Source organism: Anguilla rostrata, unplaced genomic scaffold (genome assembly GCF_018555375.3).
Source record: "Anguilla rostrata isolate EN2019 unplaced genomic scaffold, ASM1855537v3 scaf1010, whole genome shotgun sequence".
In the NCBI taxonomy this organism is placed as follows: Eukaryota; Metazoa; Chordata; class Actinopteri; order Anguilliformes; family Anguillidae; genus Anguilla; species Anguilla rostrata.
In genome coordinates, this window is record NW_026986361.1 from 9,300 (window position 1) to 25,136 (window position 15,837).

General features: G+C 39.0%; 1 protein-coding gene across 1 annotated transcript; it reads left to right on the top strand.

The window, feature by feature from the left end:
• Window positions 1–215: 215 nt before the first annotated feature.
• On the top strand, window positions 216–10,856 carry LOC135246998 (zinc-binding protein A33-like). Its single transcript, XM_064320282.1, has 7 exons — window positions 216–333; window positions 596–885; window positions 7,665–7,760; window positions 7,927–8,157; window positions 8,960–8,982; window positions 9,064–9,182; window positions 9,770–10,856. Exons 1-7 carry the CDS (start codon window positions 216–218, stop codon window positions 10,339–10,341), a joined length of 1,449 nt encoding a protein of 482 aa, XP_064176352.1. The 3' UTR covers window positions 10,342–10,856.
• The last annotated feature ends 4,981 nt before the right edge of the window (window positions 10,857–15,837 follow it).

Consider the following 15,837-nt stretch of genomic DNA (forward strand, 5'->3'; position numbering starts at 1 on the left):
GGGTAAGGACACTGCCGTCGTACCCTTGAGCAAGGTACTTAACCTGCATTGCTTCGGTATATATCCAGCTGTATAAATGGATACAATGTAAAGTGCTAAGTTAAAAAAAAAAGTTGTGTAAGTCGCTCTGGATAAGAGCGTCTGCTAAATGCCTGTAATGTAATGTAAAGTAGAGATGAAAGTGGAATATCAGACTGAGAAAATGAGTTTGTAAAATGGCAGCTAGAGCTTTGATTCCTGAGGATGAGCTCTGCTGCTGTATATGTTGGGATATTTTTAAAGAGCCTGTTGTCCTCAAATGCAGCCACAGCTTCTGTAGAGTGTGTCTGCAGCAGCACTGCCGTTGCCGTTTCTACCCTCTTCCCCACACTGCCGGCGGGGCTCTTGCCCCAATCTTCAGGAGTGCTTCGAGAGTCTCCCCCACCTCTGCAGTCCAGCCCCTCTTTCGTCATTGCCTCCACCCTGCCCACATCTGTTTGCAGGAAGAGGCTTGCTCCTGTGGGGGTTTAGGCCAGGGTTGTCTGTAAAGCGTATTGTGACAACTGCTGTAAAATATGCTGTACAAACAAAATTTGATTGATTGATTGATTGATTGAGCACTGGGAAGAGAAGAGCTCTCAAGAGTGTCCCATCTGCAGGAGAAAAGCTTCTATGGAAGATCCTCCTATAAACCTGGCTTTAAGAAGCATTGTGGAGTCCCATTTGAAGCAGAAGAGTGAGAGTAAAATTGCAGACAAGAGTGATGCTCACTGTCCTCTTCATGGGGAGAAACTTCTATTGTTCTGCGAACATGAAAAGGAGCCTCTCTGTGTGCTCTGTCAGACTTCAAAAAAACACAGAAACCACCCAGTCTGTCCAGTGGAAGAGGCTGCACTGGAGCTGAAGGTATTCTACTTTAAGTCAACTTTTTCATATTCTCAAGACAAAATATAATATGAGCAAAATCTTTGTGTGTAAAACGTTCAGTTCTGACAGGTAACTGTGATATGAGGGCTTGTAAATACATTCAGGGGAAGAGGCAGCACTAAATCAGAAAGGCTTGTTTTCAATTAACAAAACATTAGGCATTTTACATTTTCAGTACAATGCACTATAAATAAAATGTAGGCATGGTTAACTCTTAACTTACAGTTGTGCTTGGGGAGACTTTTATAGGGAATATGGTTACAAAAAGAAAACACTGAAGTACACAGTGCAATTTTATAAATATGTAGCAATGATGTGTCGAATGAGATGTACTGACATCACAAATGGAAGCATCACGTACAGTAAGACCTATCTTCTGACATAATAAAGGTCAATACCTAAAAAAACTGCTGTTAAATATACTTCTACATATTTGGGGAGATAACTGAGCAACAACCAGAAAGTACATAAATCCCCAAGGAGTTTACTGCTGGTGGAGGCAAGAGCTACATATACCTACAAGAAAATCTTGTTCCAATAAGTCAAATCTATTTTTTCAATGCTTTAATATTTCTTAAAGTCAGATATAAATTATACATATAATAACATAATCATAATAAAATGTGTGTGGCACGGTGGTGCAGTGAATAGCACTGTCACCTCACAGCAAAGAGGTTGTGAGTTTGAATCTTGGCTTGGGGCCTTTCTGTGGGGAGTTTGCATGTTCTCCTCGAGTCCACGTGGGTTTCATCCGGGTACTCCGGTTTCCTCCCACAGTCCAAAGACATGCAGGAGGCTAATTAGAGACTCTAAATTGCCCATAGGTATGAGTGTGTGAGTGAATGGTGTGTGTGCCCTGCGATATATTGGCGGCCTGTCCAGGGTGTATTCCTGCCTCTCACCTAATGCACAAGCGACCCTGCTCAGGATAAGCGGGTATAGATGATGGATGGATGGATGGATAATAAAATTTCCCCTACTACATTTCAAATGAACTTAACAAGTGATATTGACCTTCTCTTCCATTGGAGATTACTGTACCATTTGTGTCTTTCTGTAAGTGATAATTGTTTCATATCACTCCAGGAGAAACTCAGGCCAGCACTTAATCTTATTAAAGAAACACTGAAAAACTTTACTGAGGTTGAACGAGAATGTAAAAAAACAGCACAACACATCAGTAAAGCAATTAGGAATACTTTATAGCTTCACAAAAGTACAAAAACATTTTTGGTTAATGTTGTGTGTGATGAGCATAACAAACACAAATGCTGCCACACATAAATAACAAAACATAGTTACTTCCCTCAGGTTTAAAATAATGTGCTTTAATTGCAGAGTCAGGCCCAGCACACAGAGAGGCAGATATAGGCAGAGTTTGAGAAGCTCCACCAGTTCCTGCAAGAGGAAGAGGAGGCCAGACTAGCTGTACTGAGGGAGGAAGAGGAGCAGAAGAGTTGGATCATGAAAGAGAAGTTAGAACACATCACCAGACACATATCCAACATTACTGACAAAATCACAGCTATTGAGAAGGCCATGAACACTGAAGAGACCTCCTTTTTAAAGGTACAGTAGGAGCTTGATTTACAGTCAAAACTCAACAGACATTTCAATATGCTGGTTTGTGGTTTTTGATTCCTCTCTATCTGGGTTTATAAGGCAGTGTACAAGCTTGAAATGTATGCGTAGTGTGCGCTGTTGTTAGTTTTATTCCATAAGCCTCCTGTGCTATTTTCAGATTTTACTTTGCAGATGCAGTGAAGAATAAATTCATCCTGTCAGCTCCATGCTGTAGGATTTACATCTGGGCCTTCAGTAGTAGGGTTGGCCCGAGGCATAAATGGTCTATGCGGTTGTTTAGGGCCATAACCGCTGATATAAGGAGGGGGGCCACACGGCCACAAAAGGTGGGGGGGGGGGGGGGGGTGGCGGGGGGCCCCTAGGACAGATTTGCTTAGGGCCACAAAAATCCTAGGGCCGGCCCTGTTCAGTAGCTTGACCTGCCACCCAGCCATTGGTCTCAAACTCTTTTCTTTCCTTTTACTTGACAATTATTAGCATAATCAAGAGTAATTGGCATTGGCAAGTAATCACAAAGCTGTCTCTGATAATAATAGAATAATAATTACCGTAAAACTTTCCAAGTTTGTCCAAATGTTATTGCTTGGTGCATATAATTAATTTGTTTCTCATCCATCATCAATACATCCTACATTCAGCGCAAACATATCATGCGCTCCACCTAATCTGTATTACAACACTCAAACTATGAATCATACTGCACATGTAATCTATAATTCATAATTTCCACACATTTAACATCTACTAATTTGTATACCCACACACGCAAGCATAAACACGCTGATATACACACACATACTCACACACACACACACACACACACACAGACCTGTGTGGCCACATAAATTCACATACACAAGCTCTATATCTCCCACAGGAAGATGATGGTATCAGTTTGGAGGTTATTCCCTAAATTCTGGCATGAATTTTAATTATATGTGTGATAGTTAGGGAATATCAACCGGAATAGGGTGGCAGTAATGATCACTTTAAAGATTAAAATTACTCAAGGCCCAGTGCTACATCCAGTGGTGCACTACTGCACCCTGTAAATCCCTCCAGATCAGTCAGCTCAGGCACATTATCATCTCTGTACACCCAACACCTTTGCTGGAGTTCATCATGTGAAAACATTCACTCCCACATTGACACTAAAGGCTCTCTCAGGACATACAGTACAGTAGAGACAATGGAAACAGCAGATAACTGTACTTTGTCTTTCATTTGTGTGTGGAAAAGGCCCAGAAATGTAATGAGGCACCTTCAGTCCAAACACCCCTTAACTGCATCTATTAAATGACAATAAAGTGAGCACTTTATGTAATTAAATTAATCTTGAGGAATCGCAAACAAATCAGCCATGTTACCAGAACATTTGTGTCTGTCTGAATTATATGAATAATTATATGAATATTGCAATCACTGCTTTTTCTTACTGTGTGCAGGTTCGGTATTGATGGGCTTTGAGAGTTGTGTGTGGTGGGGAATCAGTTGGTCAGAACTTTTGAGCCATATTCAGAAAGAATTGTGAACAACTTATCCATATTGAGGGTGCAACATACACTGTAAAAAAGATGTATAATTACAAGCAATATACCATAAAATTTCACATTACTTCACACGTAATTCACCTTTTTTAAATGTCAGGGGCCTGTGAAATTACAATTATTTATTTTTTTTTCCAGTTATTTTATGGTTAACACAATAATGAATACAAAACACTGAAAACATATTAAAGAAAATATATTCAAAAATGACCTGATATTTCTCCCAATATTTTCAGATTTTGTCCATTATTTTTGTTATTCTGTTGTGGTTCACTAAAAAATTAATTAAATTAATGTATTTTTACAAATCAGTATTAAAAATACAAAACAACCAAACATCATATTGGGTTTTTAGTTTTTGAAATGCAACAATGAAATGCAAGTTTTCTGAACTGATAGATGGCACAACTTCATTTTTAAACATATAACTAAAAAATATTAGTGAAGCAAGTTTCCTTGAAATTTTTAGTATTCTGAACCTTTTTATAATGTGTTAACCATTAATCATATGAGGCCCTTCAACAAATATAGTGAAGTGCAAAACCATGATACGGGACATTGTACATTGGCTTTAGAAGATTATTGATAAATAATCAATGTATTGAAACTAGTGTTCATCATGGAGATGGGCTAATCTCTAATCACAAAATGACTATTATTTTGCAGTGTAAAGCCAGGTGAATGATTCCCCTATCAACTGGGTTTTCCAAAAAAGGACACACCACACTGTGAATAAGGGAATAAAATGTAAATAAAAAAAAACAGTATTTTACCATATTTTATATTTTTCCAGATTCCAGATTTTTTTTTTTTTTTTACAAAACACTTTCTGAGATACTGTAGATAATGGCAATATATAATTACAGGTATTTAGCAGACGCTCCTACCCAGAGTTACTTACAATTTGTTTGACACAGCATTTTCATTGTATCCATGTGTACATCTGGATATATACTGAAGAAATGCAGGTTAAGTACCTTGCTCAAGGTTAGAACAGCAGTGCCCCATCCGGGAATCAAACCTGTGAACTTCGGTTACAAGCCCAGCTCCTTACCCATTATACTACACCACTAAATCATTATTTAACAGCCATCTAATGAAATATCAGGATTTTCAAAAGGGCAGTGGTTCTATAGGTAGGCCCTTAAATACAGTTACAGGTGCCAATTAACTCCCAATGAACTCCTAATTATGACAATTGTCCAATCAGAAGCTTCTAAAAAGTCATTACATCAATTTCTGGAATCTTCCAGATTGTCTAAAGAGACAGTCAACTTGGTGTATGTAAACTTTTGACCCACTGGAATTCTGATATAGTGAATTAAATCTGAAATAAATCTGACTCTAATTGATTGTTTTAAAATTCTGATCTGATGTGCATAAAGTAGATGCCCTAATTGACTTTCCAAAATAAATATATGGTAACATGAAATGCGCAGAGTTGAGAAAAAAACCGACTTTGAATATGAATATGAAGGGGAACAGCTTATTCTTTGTTAAATTGTCTAAATATCGTTCTGTCCTAACTTAAGCAAAAATGAAAGTGAAAATATCAGACTGAGAGTCTGTAAAATTTCAGTTGAAGTTCCTGAATTTGAATTTCCTTAAAGTTGAATTTTCCTCGTGAAGTTGCACGAGCTTTGTTGTTGTGTGTGTTGTAATCTTTAAAGTTATGTTGTGTTATGCTGAAATGCAGCCACAGCTTTTGTAGAGAGTGTCTGAAGCAGTACTGGGAAGAGAAGAGCTTTTGAGAGTGTCCCATCTGCAGGAGAAAGGCCTCTGTGGATTCTCCTCCAGTAAACCTGGCTTTAGGAAGCACTGTGGAGTTTTACTTCAAGCAGAAGACTGAGACTCAAATTACAGACATGAGTGACACTCACTGCAGTCTCCATGGCGAGAAACTTCTACTATTCTGCGAACATGACAAAGAGCCTCTCTGTCTCGTCTGTCAGACTTCAAAAAAACACAGAAACCACTCGGTCTGTCCAGTAGAAGAGGCTGCACTGGATCTGAAGGTATTTTAAATCTATTTCATGTACTCAAGACACAATGAAACATTAGTAAAATGTCTCTAAAAACATTCAGTTCTGACACACAGCTGTAGTCATGTAAATAAATTCAGGTGAAGACGCTGCACTGTATCTTAAAGTCTCGTTTTCAACCATAAAAACTTTAAGTATTTGAGATTTTCAGTACAATTCACTGAGTAAAATGTGGGCAATGTTGTCTTGACTAACAGTTTTACTTGGGGAACTTTTACAGGGAACGTGGCTCCAAAAAGGAAACACTGAAATACGTCATGTGATTGAATAAATACTATGTTGTAGTTAGATGTACTGGGAGCATAAACACAGATGTCAGACAAGAGCTTTACTCAAACACAATGAAGGTCAGGTCCTAATAAAACTGCTGTTAAATGCTTGGGGAGAAAAATGAGCAACAACCAGGAACAACCAGGAAGTACAGAAATCCCCAAAGAGACAAGAGCCATATATATGTACATGAAAATGTTGTTCCAAAGCGTCAACCCAAGTTTATTAATGCTTCAGGATTTCTTGAAATTAGCTATGAATTGTATAAAATACAACCCAGTAAAATTGTTGTTTTGTAATCCTACATTTGGAAAAAAAAAAAGTAGTTTAATTGTCCAGCAAATGCTCTCCTTGTAGAATAGCTATTTTACATATGACATTTCCCGTGTAGGCTACTTAATAAGTTATACAGGCCATCACTTGAAATACAGCTGGGGTATTACTGTGTGATTTGTGTGTTTCCGTAAGTGACAGACGGCTGTGGTGTGAGGTCTTGTAAATACAGACAGTCTGGCCTCCACTTCCACTTGCAAAGACAGCAACAGGAACAAACCTGCTGATAAGGCAAAAGCAGGAAGAGGCAGTACTGTATCTAAAAGTGTGCTTACAACCATTAAAACATCATGTATATTAGACGTTCAGTGTAGGGCTTTATGAATAAAATGCAACCATGGTTAATCTTGATTGACAGTTGTGCTTGGGGGCCTTTTACAGAGAATATGGCTCCAAACATGAACAATGAAATACAGAGCCATTTTAGAAATATGTAGTAATGATGTGTCAAATTAGAAGTACTGACAGGACAAATGGAGATATCACACGTGACCTTTAATATAATAAAGGTCAGAACCTAATAAAACTGCTGCGAAAAACTCCGTTTATTTGCTTGGGGAGAGAACTGAGCAACAACCAGGAAGTAAAATCCACAATGACTGGTGGAGACAAGAGCTATACATATGCGTAAAAAATTCTTGAACCAATAAGTCAAATCAATTTTAGAAGTGCTTTAACATTTCTTACAGTCTACTATAAAATATATGAAATTACAACCCAGCAAAAGTAATTTTTTTAATCATATATGCTGTAAAATTTGACTGGTTTAATTGTTTTGAAAATTCATCACATAAAATGTTATGCTGTGTTATAAGTACTGTATGTTTCACTGATCTTTACTTAATTTGTAGCAGGACTATTTTCCTGACTACTTCTCCCATGTTCTTAATAAGCTGTTGTGACCTTCACTTGTATTGCAGCAGGGGTATTACTGTGCCATTTGTATCTTTCTGGAAGTGATAACTGATTAATTTAACTCCAGGAGGAACTCAAGCCTGCACTTAATCATATTAAAGAAAAACTGAAGAGGTTTACTGAGGTTGAACAAGAATGTAAGAAAACAGCTGAACACATCAAGGTAAGGAAAGCAATTACGAATACTGTTTAAGTACACAAAAATACAAAAGAATAGTTTTTTGTTGTATGTTCTATTTGACAGGCATAACAAATACACTGGCTACCACACTTAAATAACGAAACATAGTTACACTATTCAAGTTTAAAATAGTGTGTTTGAATTGCAGAGTCAGGCCCAGCACACAGAGAGGCAGATAAAGGCAGAGTTTGAGAAGCTCCACCAGTTCCTGCGAGAGGAAGAGGAGGCCAGACTAGCTGCTCTGAGGGAGGAAGAGGAGCAGAAGATTCGGATCATGAAGGAGAAGATAGAAAACATCACAGGACACATCTCCACTCTTACAGACAAAATCACTGCTATAGAGAAGGCGATGGACACTGAAGACACCGCCTTTTTACAGGTAAGAGCTAGATTTACTGTAATTCAGTATGCTGGTTTGTGGTTTTTCACATTTGGCTGTGTTCCCTTATTCTGCACCAATGCAGCAGTAGCCTACTGTGACAGTGTCAAACTCAGGGTGCAGGTGTTCATAGAGATTCATCAGCACATTTTAAAATGTCATCACGTGTTTTTTTAAAATGTATTTTTGAATTTTGTGAAAATTGATGTCACCAGAAAGTCAATAGAAAACATCACGACTGCAGAGTAGGACATGTCCTGTATAATTTACAGAAGGCCTCATTTTCCCCACATAATTGTCTTTCACCATTGTGTCTTCTATAATAGCAATGGTACTGCACACCACATGCAGGCAACTGCTGCAAAGTTCAAGACAGAGGGATGAAACTGCCTGTTCACTCTCTAGATTTTCAGTCAGTTGATTCAGAGTTGCTGAAAAATCTTCCAGCCACATGGTAGCAAAATTAATGATCAACAAAACCTGCCCAGCATATTTATACACAACCGTGAGAATGCTGGGATATTCATTGCTTAATTATCTCACGAGTCACACCTGTGTGGAAGCTCCTGCTTTCAATATTATTTGCATCCGTCATTTATTCAAGTGTTTCCTTTATTTTGACAGTTACCTGTTATTTACATACCATCATTCATATTTGCTTACTGTGAAAATTACATAACTTTTATTTGCATGGCTCTAGTTTTTCACTTATTGTTACCTGTCTCTCATAATGGTCTCTACTTAATACCTTTATACAAGTGTACATCTTTTCAAAATTATGCTGTTATCCTGTGTTTTTCAGAGCTTCAAGGACATCAAGGAAAGGTATGTAGACTCTGACCTCATTTTTATCTTGTCTGTTTAAGTCACTTTTAACTCCAGAGTGACTCCTGCTTGTCATTATAGAGCCCAGTGCACACTGCAGGATCCAGAGCTGCTCTCAGGGGCACTGATAGATGTGGTCAAACACCTGGGCAATCTGAAGTTCAGAGTCTGGGAGAAGATGCTGGGGGTGGTGCAGTACAGTGAGTATCTGGGGCAAATGTTGAAATCACATTATTTGTGAACATTTAATGAAGACATCAAACTCAAAAAAACCGAGCTGTATGATGTGAAAGATAAACAGTTCAGAATCATCCAGTCTCAGTTCCCTTCAAGTTTAGGAAAATTCTGGGGCTGCACTGCACTGCTCTAATTTGAGTATCAGAAAACAAGCAAGCACAGAATTAGTGCACTATTTAAAACTTAATTAAAGCTTAAGTTTGTAGGTTTGGAGAAAAGATAGCTAGATTCTTTTTTGAAACATCCTATCCCCCTCCCACCCCTCCCCTCTGCACTCCCTTCAGGCCCCTCCCTATAAGGCCTAATTCATATTAGGAACTATTAGCTGTGTGAATTATGTGCATTGAATTTGCTATGATATGTGTTAATTTATTAATTTTCATGATGCAAACAGGTTTCGTATTTAAAGCATAAATCACTATGACTACCGTGTATTTGAAATCAAAACAATGATATACAGTTTCCCAAGTATGTGACCTAATCTGAATAGAGTGTTTGAAATGTGCCTCTTGTCACAGCCTTTAAAATATCTTTCTTCTTAATATTTCAGCTCCTGTGGTGCTGGACCTCAATACTGTACGTGCCACTCTCTCCCTCTCTGATGATTTGACCGCTGTGAGACACACAGGTACAGACCAGAAATATCCTGACAACCCAGAGAGGTTTAAACCCTGTGTGAATGTGCTGGGATCTGAGGGGTTTACCTCAGGGACACACAGCTGGGAGGTGAAGGTTGGGAATAAACCTGAGTGGACTATAGGAGTGGTGAAAGAGTCCATCAGTAGGAAGGGAAATATAACATGCAGCCCAGAGAGAGGATTCTGGGTCTTAATGCTGAGGAATGGTGATGAGTACTGTGCAGCTGGAGTTACTGACCTCACACTGAAGAGGAAGCCCCAGAGCATTAGAGTGCAGCTGGATTATGACAGGGGGGAGGTGTCCTTCTTCCACTCCAGTGACATGTCACTCATCTACACTTATGAAGACACATTTACTGAGAGAGTGTTCCCATACTTCTCTCCCCGTTTGAAAGAAGATAAGAATGAAGGACCCATGCAAATATCCCCCTTGAAAGTTTCTGTGGAAGTGACGTCAAACCAGCGAAGGTATTTGTTTAAATAAAAAGAACAAAGTAGAGTTGTTGTATTTAGAAAGAACTTTTGTTGATTCAAATGTGCCTCAGCATGCCTGGATGCTGACTTGGGTACTCTGGGGTAGACTTGCTGGAGATGTGAATTAATGAAGGTGAGGTGGTTGATGGCCTACCAGAACCAAATGGGAGGCAGACACTCACACAGAGGTAGCAGTGGTGATTTGGTTAATGTAATCAGTCTCAGTATGCATAAATACTGATTTGGGACAGACTGGAGGAAATGCAAGGGGGAATGTTTTAATAGTCTGTCAGAAGAGAGCAGACATGCATACAGAGATAACAATTACCGTTTGATTACCTGCAACCTAATTTCTAGATATTGTTCTGGAAATGGGGTACAAAGCTAGTGCTTGAACAACACTGTATTGTAACTGACCTGTTTTGTTTTTACCTCATATCTTTGATGCTGTACAGGAGACAATTTTTGTTTATTAATAATTTAAATAATAATTTAAAATAATTTAATCATTTAAAAACAATATTTTTTTAAATGCAGATGCGCTATCCTGGCTAAATCAAATTCTTTTATATCTGATTGATTTCATTTCTGGGTGGATAAGGCAGTGTACAAGCTTTAAATATATTGCTTCAGTCTCCTGTACACTTTTCAGATTTTACTTTGCAGATGCAGTGAAGCATACATTCACCCTGTCAGCTCCATGCTGTAGGATTTACATCTGAGCCTTCAGTAGCTTCACCTGCACATCTGTCATTGGTCTCTCATTCCCTTTCCTTGAATGTCAGTTATTATACGACAGTTATAAGAATAATCACCCATAATTAAATAATTGATTTACACAATTCAAATGATTTTACATGAATGACTTTTTCTACAAGGCAATAACAATAAAAAAATATATATTCAAACACAACCCCATATTTCTCCCAATATTTTCAAATTTGTCCATTATTCTACTGTTGTGGTTCACTGAAACATGAATAAAATGAATGTAGTTGTACATATCAATATTAGTAAAAATACAATACAACCTAGTTAATTAACCCTCTACAACCTCATGTTTCTAATGTCCCCCATTGTGGTTCTGTGCTCACTCTACTCCAGAATATTTGATAATAATATGATTAATGGTCAATTATGATTAATATTCATTAACATGTTCATCAGCAGGGCAAGCCATACTGTAAAAAAGTACAGAATAATCATAATTTCAAGCCAATTTGTTTCACTAATTTTTTAGTTTTGAGCATAATTTAGATTTTGTGATCAATTTATGCTCGTGAAGATCAGTTAGTTCAGAAAAACTTGCCTTGAAATGTTCAGTATTTTAGCTTTTTTGACAGTGTATAATCTAAAAGAAACCAATGTATAACAGTCTCAAAACAGTACCCCATAATCAGAAGAAAAATAGGTTGGTGCATGACAGTTGTTGATGTTGATGTTTCACTTATTTTATCCACCCCAGTATGTTTTTTTACTGACAAAGGGCCAAATTGCTTACATTTTTTTCCACTAAGATATGTTTTAATGCCTTGATTTTATTTTATTTTTTTCCCCACAAACACATTTATTTTTTACATTGCCTCTGTGTAAAATTATTCGTCTCATAAACTTGGTTTTGTATTTTAATGAAGTAATAAAATGAGCGACATGGTGGTGCAATGGGTAACACTGTCACCTCACGTAAAGAAGGTCCTGGGTTCAAATCTTGGCTTGGGCCTTTCTCTGTGGGGTGCATGTTCTCCACATGTCTGTGTGGGTTTCCTCTGGGTATTCCGGTTTCTTTCCACAGTCCAAAGACATGCAGGAAGGCTAATTGGAGACTCTAAATTGCCCATAGGTATGTGAGTGAATGGCGTGTGCCCTGCGATAGACTGGCAACCTGTAATCCTGCCTTTCACCCAATGCATGCTGGGATAGACTCCAGCAGCCCCTGCGACCCTGTCCAGGATAAGTGGGTATAGATAATGGATGGATGGCTGAAGTAATAAAATGTATTTCACAAAACTGCTAATATTCACGCTGAATAGCACAATATGAGTTAATGCAACATATTTCTGGTCGCTGTGCCAACATTAAAGCTTGGAATTCACCCAATCTTAATCCACAGAACCTTGCACTTTGATAGTTGAGCAAACTTAAAACTGCTTCTGTAATCAGTTCCTAAAAAAAGAAACTCTACAATTTTTTTAAATATTGTATATCAGATACACCTTGGTCAACATAATGACTACAAGCAAAAGAAAGACATCGCTTTGCTTAGATGACATCACTGTCAGAGACACATACACTGGGATGACATCACTGTAATAGACATAGACAATCTCTCTGGGAAGATCTGAAAAACTACAGGATTTGCTCAGTGTATAAATTAGCACTGAAATATGGGAAGAGTTTCTCGGTAAATGAGTCTCAGCTAAATTTATGTCTCAGCCCCACCCCACAGCCATAGTGCCTATAACTGTGGCTTCCATTAGACCCCACCCACAGTATCTCCTCACCCTTCCTAATTGGTGCTTGTTGCTCTCAGCACACAGAAGTAGTGTAGCGGTTGACACAGACTCCAATCAACCGAGCAACCCAGGCTGATACTGGATTTATAGCACACTGTAATCTTGAGTGTGTAATCTGTTAATGATACACTGTCTTGAAAAAACTATAGCATTTATGACAACATGCAGTTCTTCCGAAAGAGCTAATATATCTAATTGTGATTTAATCCTTTCAAGATGTAAACCCTGGCAAATGATTCCCATATCCCTTATCCACTGGGTTGTCCAAGAAAGGACACGCCACACTGTACAAAAATAAATAAATAAAAATGGTAGAAACTGTTTTGGTAAAATGTAAAATTTACATTATTTTCTTTTTCAAAACACTGTCAAAGTCATGTAGAATAACGATAACTCGATATTTAAATGATAAGGATTTCATACTGTTTTTTTACTACATTTTTTTTTTCATTGACAGCATTAATGCTTGTCTTTTCACCATTTTATTATGGGATTTTTATTTTTATTTAGTACAGTTTATCAAGGTCACCTGCAAAGTGACTGGTCTCCTGAATTTGTCTCACCAAATGATATGGGGTAGGTCGGGTTTAGCTCAAGTTAACCTGTCAGGTGGCAGGTTAGTTTCAGAGAATACGTTCCCATAGCATCTGACTCAGGCTTTCTCTGATCCTCGTATTGGGAACCGATAATTCAGTATTTTCTTACATTTTGATTTAATAGATCTGGATAACTTGCCGAACCCGCTTTCTGGAACCAACCCCAGTCAACACTGCTTGACTGTCTTTTCTGAAATATTACATTACATTACAGGCATTTGGCAGATGCTCTTATCAAAGTCAAAGTCAAAGTCAAAGTGTTTTTATTTGTCAAGTGCACAGTATAACACGGGTCATTCTGAGCAAAGAAATTCTTATGACATGGCAGGCAGCAACTACGTAGGAGCAAGAGAAAAAATATCGAAAATATCGAAAATATATCAAAGAAATATCACACATAATAAAATTCACATAATATTAAACATAGTATTAAATATTAGCAGCAAATAAGTACCAGCCTGTACAGATGGGGGATATGGACAGTGAGAATAGGAGTATTAAATATTTAAATATTAACCATATAAAGTGCAGGAGTGCTGATGAATATGTGCATAAGATTGTACATTGAACGTACATAGCATACACAGGAGGTCATGTGATCAATGTGATCCCAGAGATTAATGTTGCTGGTTGAGAAGCCTGATGGCCTGGGGGAAAAAACTGTTTGTGAGTCTGGTCGTCTGTGCCTGGATACTCCGGTAGCGTCTACCAGACGGCAGCAGCGAGAACAGACCATAACCTGGGTGGCTGAAGTCTTTTATGATTTTCTGTGCTTTCCTAAGGCATCGTGTGTGGTATATGCCTTGCACAGAGGGGAGGTGGCAGCCAATGATGCTCTCCGCTGTCTTCACCACCCTCTGGAGGGCTTTGCGGTCAGCAGCGGAGCAGCTGCCGTACCAGGCAGTAATGCAGCCAGTAAGGATGCTCTCGATGGTGCACCTGAATGAAATTGATGAGGGTTTTAGCAGACATGCCAAACTTCTTGAGTCTCCTCAGGAAGTATAGGCGCTTTTTGGCAGTTTTCACTGCTGCGTCTGATTGCCTGGACCAGGTGAGGTTATCATTTATGACCACACAGAGGAACTTGAAGCAGGAGACTCTCTCCACTTCAGCTCCGTCGATGTGAATGGGGGCGTGACCCCCCTCCTGTCGCTTCCTGAAGTCCACGATCATCTCCTTAGTCTTGCAGACGTTGAGACAGAGGTTATTGTCCTGGCACCATGTTGCCAAGACACTGACCTCCTCTCTGTAGGCGGTCTCATCGTTGTTGGAGATGAGACCCAGGATGGTGGTGTCGTCTGCAAACTTGAAGATGGCATTGGAGCTGCGTGTGGCCACACAGTCGTGCGTGAACAGGGCGTACAGAAGGGGACTGAGTACGCAGCCCAGAGCGACGTACAACAAAGTGTATAACCATAACCAGGAACAAGTATGACGAAACCCCTAGAGAGAAGTACCGGTCCAAGTGCAGGGAACAACCGCATAGTTCAACTTGGACCCTGATGGTTAAACTGATTAACACTAACAACGAGAATGGCAACAACGCAATCTATTGAAGAAATACAAGTAGTCGTTAAGACAGTTAATGCACCTAATCACCTACAAAACAGCTGCCTAGTTACAACCCTAAGTTTAGTCATTTACAGAGGGAAAGGGAGGGATGGGGAGAGGTGCAGCCTGAAGAGGTGAGTCTTCAGTCGTCGTTTGAAATGGGTCAGTGTCTCAGCTGTTCTGACCTCCACAGGGAGGTCATTCCACCATCATGGGGCCAGAACAGACAGGAGACGTGTTCTGGAAGTGCAGGTGCGAAGAGGGGGAGGTGCTAGGCGTCCTGAGGTAGCAGAACGGAGGGATCTGGCTGGCATGCAGGGTTTGAATATCTTGTGGAGGTATGCTGGGGCTGATCCCTTGACTGCCTGGTATGCTAGGACCAATGTTTTGAATTTGAGCTGTTTGAAACAGCTGTTAAATATCGCCATCTAGTGGCACATTGTGAGACTGATAAGTGGTAGTGAAAAATGTACAGCTTTAATTTGTGGTTGGTCCTTATCTCATCATGGCCTGTCCATACTACAAAACAGCATAACCCTTGGGACTGTAATTATGCAATCATTGGCTCTGTGATGGTGTAAGTGTGTTTACAGAAACTCCAGGCTGATAGCATGCAGCCTAGATTTAGTGCTGTCTTCAGTGGAACTGGCTTGTGCAGACTCTGCAAAGTTCAGTAGGCTATTTGGTAAAATCTAACAACCCTGCTGTCCCTATAGTGTGGACAGTCCACCAGAATTAACATAGCTGCGTTCCAGCCTGTTCAGATAGACTCTGGAATTTTTAAAGAAATGCATCTTCATTGATATGCAGCTGTTTCTTATTTGGAATAAATGTTTTTTATTGTAC